The 6,209-nt window shown below is 40.0% G+C and overlaps 1 protein-coding gene across 2 annotated transcripts in view; it reads left to right on the top strand.

The window, feature by feature from the left end:
* Positions 1-483: 483 nt before the first annotated feature.
* TEK (TEK receptor tyrosine kinase) overlaps positions 484-6,209 on the top strand; it is a 121,625-nt gene continuing 115,899 nt past the window's right edge. For both annotated transcript variants that reach the window (XM_005581589.5, XM_005581588.5), the window contains exon 1: positions 484-676. In XM_005581589.5, the coding sequence (XP_005581646.2) occupies positions 625-676 (52 nt within the window). In that variant the 5' untranslated portion in view covers positions 484-624. The remainder of the gene's footprint in view (positions 677-6,209) is intronic.

Here is a 6,209-nt window from a genome sequence, read left to right as displayed (position 1 = left end):
TCTTTTCCCAATTCAAACCATGTGGGTTAAAATGAGAAAACAAAAGCCAAAACGGCTCCCCACACCCAAAAGCTTCTTCTGTCAGAGATCCCAGTAGCCTCGGGAGAGCTGTTAGAAGTCTGAGAAGGATTGGTCATCATCGCATACCATACATAGGTGGAGGGCTTGTTATTCTCAGTTTCCCGCCTATGAGAGGATACCCCTATTGTTTCTGAAAATGCTGACCGGGACCCACACTTCCAACAAAAATTCCTCTACCCCTACAGCAGCAGCAACAGCAGCAGCAGAAGCAACAGCAACAGCAACAGATAAGTGTTTTGATGAATTGCGAGATGGATAGGGCTTGAGTGCCCCCAGCCCTGCTGATACCAAATGCCTTTAAGATACAGCCTTTCCCATCCTAATCTACAAAGGAAACAGGAAAAAGGAACTTAAAACTCCCTGTGCTCAGACAGAAATGAGACTGTTACAGCCTGCTTCTGTGCTGTTCCTTCTTGTCTCTAACTTGTAAACAAGACGTAGTAGGACGATGCGAATGGAAAGTCACAAACCGCTGGGTTTTTGAAAGGATCCTTGGGACCTCATGCACATCTGTGGAAACTGGATGGAGAGATTTGGGGAAGCATGGACTCTTTAGCCAGCTTAGTTCTCTGTGGAGTCAGCTTGCTCCTTTCTGGTAAGGTTTGGCTTTATTTTTTTTAAATTAGTATTTTTAAAAACAGAGTTAGTGACTTCTGGGTGCTCTCCCCAAATCTCATCAGTGCTGATTAACAAGGGGTGGCTGTAGCAAAGGCACCATTTCTCTGTGAGTCTCCAGTCAATATGTGTGGAAGGATTGAAATGCAAAGTCTCTGTGGCATGAACTGATTTTCTTAGAGTTTGTCTTCTGGGTGATTGGCCCCTGTGTTATAAACTCGTTGAGGACCGATTAAATCATCTTATTTGAAGAGATCTCCTTACTATCATGCATTATTTTCCTGCTCCTCATTCTGGAGTGTTTTTCTTACTGAATTTTTAAAGAACAAACCACTTTTACCTACTTTAAAGAGAATCTTCAGTAAAAAATGAAAGTCATGTTGAGAAATACAGGGGCCCTATTAAGGCAGTGTATAGATTGTCACTGTTTTAAAGAGAACAAAAATGCTTTTCTGTGAAAAGATTTTATATTTATATCCTATTTTAAGCAAATTAATGAAATTGTAGGCTTTTTTTTTTTTCCTTGTAGTTAGGGTCAGGGAGATTGGGGCCATTAGAATTTTTGTTTTAGTTTTAAAAATGTTTGCCATCTAGAAATTCATAAAGGGTTTACTGGCTCAATGAAGCAAAAATTTAGGCAGTTACCAAGATCGTTAACACAGGAGAGTATAGAAGCCTGTTGTAGAGTGGAGGAATGGTTGGCCAGTATGTATGGATTTAGTGTGTTTATTGCTCAGATACTCCAGATAGTGGTGTGTCTCTGTGGCTCACTCAGCCTCTGTGACATAGGCAGAAGGCAGTATCCAAACCCCAACTACAGATCCCAAATACATTATCATTGCCATCAGTCTCTTTCCTTCAGTTTGAAAACATTCTAATTATAATGAAAATTGAATTGATATTGGAGATAAATTTGGGAAAATTCACTAAACTTCATGGATATAGGCTATATTAATAGAATTTGATTCAAGTATACATAAGTATCTGCTATATTTTCTAGATGTTTGAAATATTTTAAATATTCAAAAAAAATCCAATTAAATAACAGAGTTGAATACAATTTGTTTTATAGCTCTCAACCAACATATTGAGAATTTAATAATATTTTTAAAAGTAAGAATGTGTAACACAAGTTGCTAAAAATTAAAGATTTTAGGTGGCTTCAGTATTTATATGGAAATTGTTTAAATAATGTTGACTTCTCCAATAATATGTACCTTTAAATAATTACCATGATTCCATTTTTGATTTTCTTTTTTTCTGAGGGCCATTATTTACCAGTGACATAAAATCTGAAACTGATTCTATACCAGGGATTATAGTGATGTGAAGCCCAGGTGTCTAGAGTTTCTCTGAGGTACTTTGTAGGTTAAGTAATACACACACAACGGTTTTCATTCACTTTTTTGCCCCTAAAGCAACTATGTTATAGCACTGTGCAATACAGGCTTAGAAGAATTGTCATCAAACAAAAAGGTCATGTGGCCAAAATAGTTGCTCCATGTCTAGACCTTAGATCCTTGAAAAAAACAGCACTGCCTTTAAAAGGGAGAGGACCAAGGAGAGGAAGTAGGTCATATTCTTGTTGGGAAGGGTGACACTAGCAAGGTTAGTTTCTGAGGTAGGTCTGTTGTCTTGATTGTAACTTGCATTCCTAGTCTAAGCCTCCATGAGCCTGACTGCTTGAGGCTTGGTAATTGCAACGAGAAGAATCCAGCTAGATCATGTCCACAGCCATAGGAGCCCATTTCTCTAGTCAAACTCCTGGTAGACTACAGCAGTGGGGCAAGGCGCTTATGGCTTATAGGTTTATCTCTCTAGTCCAGTAGGTTGTTTCTCATTTCTTTTTTCTGAACCAACAGACTGAAGAAAGAAATGCCACTTTTTTTCAGTGAAGGTGGCTCTGGATGGCAGAGTTGCTGGCCCATAAAATGGCTGCAGGAGGTGTGTAGGTCTCAGAAGCTCCTCACAAATATTCCTAGATTCTGTTGCTTTCCTTTCTGACTTGAAAATCATTGCTAACTTCAGGTTTCAAACAGTTTCTATTATATTAGCTTTTCCCTACTCTCCTATCCTCATCAAACCAGGCTGCTCTCTTTAAAGAGTTGTATACATAGAAAACTAACAAAAAAATCACTGATTTATCATAGTATCTTCTACATGATCAACACTGATCTAATAGGAAGTCTCTAGTCTCATGCCTTCATACCCCTTTTACTGTGTCACTTGACTTTTTTTTTTTTTTTTTTGAGATGGAGTCTCGCTCTGTCACTCAGGCTAGAGTATAGTGGAGTGATCTCGGCTCACTGCAACCTCTGCCTCCCAGGTTCAAGCGATTCTGTGCCTCAGCCTCTCAAGTAGCTGGGATTACAGGCACCTGCCACCGGCATGCCCAGCTAATTTGTTGTATTTTTAATAGAGACGGGGTTTCACCATGTTGGCCAGGCTGGTCTTGAACTCCTGACCCTAAGTGATCCACCCGCCTCGGCCTCCCAAAGTGCTGGGATTACTGGCGTGAGCCACCACGCCCGGCCTTGTCACTTGACATTTTAAATAACAACTGGATTCAGAGATAGCAGACATCTTGTCTGGAGTGGCAGAGGAAACAGTTGTAAGGTCAGGGAAGTGCTCCCAGATGAAACCTCCTTGTTAGGGCTGGTCTCGGAAGGCTAGTGTCAGGTCTGAGTAATCAAGGGTGGAGGTCTGGAAGCTGGGATCAGAGACACCCTTTGGAATTATTCTCAGAAGGAGGAGCTTGCTTTTTTCACAGATGCTCCCTTCCAAGCATTGTCTTCATTGTTAGGTCTCAGCATTTCCCTTTTAGCCCTGCCCTGGGAGAGCTTCCTGGAAGAGTCTGGTTCTTCCAAGGCGTCTCTCCAGGAGGGAAGGAGTCTTCCAAGTTCATCTCAAAGGACTATGTGATGTTCTCTGGGGATTTAGGTGGGTGGGCTCTAAATTCTTCTGAAATTATCAGTTTGCCTCCTGAGCCTCTATCGCCCCAAAAGATATCCGTGTGATTGTATCACCTGCTTATTCTCTGTAGATGGCTTACTGGTGAGCGCACAGAATCAGGATTTAGAGTGTTTTAGGCTGGAAGGGTGGAAAACCAAAACAAAAAGATACTGTTTCAAAATAGACAAATGTCAAGTTCTGTGTTTGGGTTTAAGAAATAAATTATGTATATTTAATGTGGGAGAGACCCGGTTTGTTGAAAGTTCTTGTGAATGACACCTAGGTTTTGGGGATACACAAAACTCATGGAAGCCAACATATGCTCTGCTTGCTAAAAAGGTAATGTATAAACTGTAATGTGTTGCATTAGCAGAAATATAAAGTCCAAATCAGAAATGGTAATCACTTCACTTAAATCTACTGCTTAGAGCACATCCATGAAACACTGAAGACCTGAGAAATTTAACAGCAAACATAGCAGGCAAACTGAAGGAGGAAACATGGATTATGAAGTCAAAGCCCAAATTGGATATCCATAAGCAAGTTATTTAATTTCTCTAAGCCACATTTTTCTCATCTTTTACGGATGAAATACCCATTTCCAGGGTTGTGATGAGAATCAAATGTGATAATGCCTGTGAAATGCTTAGCCAGTAAGAATGCTCTTAATAAATGAAGCTTGGAACCAGACGCGGTGGCTCATGCCTGTAATTCAGCACTTTGGGAGGCCGAGGCAGGTGGATCATGAGGTCAAGAGATCAAGACCATCCTGGCCAACATGGTGAAACCCCATCTCTACTAAAATACAAAAATTAGCTAGGTGTGGTGGTGTGCGCCTGTAGTCCCAGCTACTCGGGAGGCTGAGGCAGGATAATAGCTTGAACCCAGAAGGTGGAGGTTGCAGTGAGCTGAGATCACACCACTGCACTCCAGGCTGGTGACAGAGCGAGACTCCATCTCAATAAAATAAAATAATAAATGAAGCTAGTGTAATCAAAAGAGAAGTGTTACCATGAGAACTACTGTGCTAGTCAAGACTGGACTGATCTGTCCCAGGATGTAGGAGAATCATTAACATTCATAGGTGCTGTCGCCTACAAAACTGCAGCATAATCCAATCTCAAATTTTGTGCTGGCCAATTCCAACTTAATAAACCCAAACACTTTGCCAACTACCCATCTACCATCCCCTCACTTATCCATTTATCCCTGTTTGTATCTTGTCTGCTTCAACCAGGCCCATCTCCACAATCTACACATTCTTTCCTCTTGGCTCTTGTTCATGCTGTTCCATCCATTTAGAAATGACATCTTTCATATCTACTCTGCAAACACAATTCAACTCAATTTGCCTGGGCCAACTCTTCCTCCTGATATTCTTCTCCTAAGTTTAGGCTCCTTTACCATGCAGATTGTGTCTTTGAGCTTTGGGCGGCCAGATTTAGCCCAATTAGCCTCTAAATCTCTCACAACAGATATTATTTCTTTTCTCATTAGTACATGTATTTAATATTTAGTAATTTTTGTTGAATGGAGTTTTATGGTCACAGTAAGAAAATGTTGGTACTTCACAGCAGACCTGAAAGGAAAAGAGAGCATTGTAGAAAGGATCTCAGTAATATCGAAATAATAATATTACATTGGGCCAGGCACGTTGGCTCACACCTGTAATCCTAGCACTTTGGGAGGCCGAGATGGGCTGATCACGAGGTCAGGAGTTTGAGACCACCCTGACCAATATGGTGAAACCCCTTCTCTGCTAAATATACAAGAGTTAGCTGGGCGTGCTGGCGCGTGCCTGTAATCCCAGCTACTCAGAAGGCTGAGACAGGAAAATAGCTTGAACCCAGGAGGCGGAGGTTGCAGTGAGCCAAGATTGTGCCGCTGCACTCCAGCCTGAGTGACAGAGCAAGATTCCATCTCAAAAAAATAAAATAAAATAAATAAATAAATAAATATTAGGTTGGTGAAAAGTAGTGACAAAAACTGCAATTACTTTTGCACCAACTTAATCAATTTTATATATCTTTTAAATGATACTCTCAAAAGTTTAGCTTATATTCAACGTTTGATGTAAATAAAGTAGAAAGAAAGTTTCTTCTGTTAGGCGTGAAACATAAAAGATACACTCATAAAAGTGGGTCTAACCAGGGCCTTACTTAAGATGAGGTATTGTACGATTGTTGAATATTACCTATAACATATGCGTATTTTCTATTCAACAGATCTTTATTGAGTTATTGCGTACCAGTCATTCATTCATTCATTCACTCATCTATCCTTTCAACAAACAAAGACTTATTGAGGGTTTCCTTTGAGCCATGTACTATCCTGAAAACTAGGAATATAAATAAGGATGAATCATTTTTTCCCCTTGCTAAGCTCACATTTTAGTGGTAAAAATGAATACAGGCAGATGAATTGTAAAATGTTGTGATAAATGATTTAATAGAGATATTACAACAAATAAAGGTATTTACAAAATCTGAGCTTTTCAAGGGCTATAAAAGTTTTTATTGGGTCCAATCATACAAAATGAAATTGCAGCATCTGAATTAAGC

This window comes from Macaca fascicularis, chromosome 15 (genome assembly GCF_037993035.2).
Source record: "Macaca fascicularis isolate 582-1 chromosome 15, T2T-MFA8v1.1".
Taxonomy (NCBI): Eukaryota; Metazoa; Chordata; class Mammalia; order Primates; family Cercopithecidae; genus Macaca; species Macaca fascicularis.
Note: the sequence above shows the minus strand (reverse complement) of the source record. Positions and strands in the feature narration are given on the sequence as shown.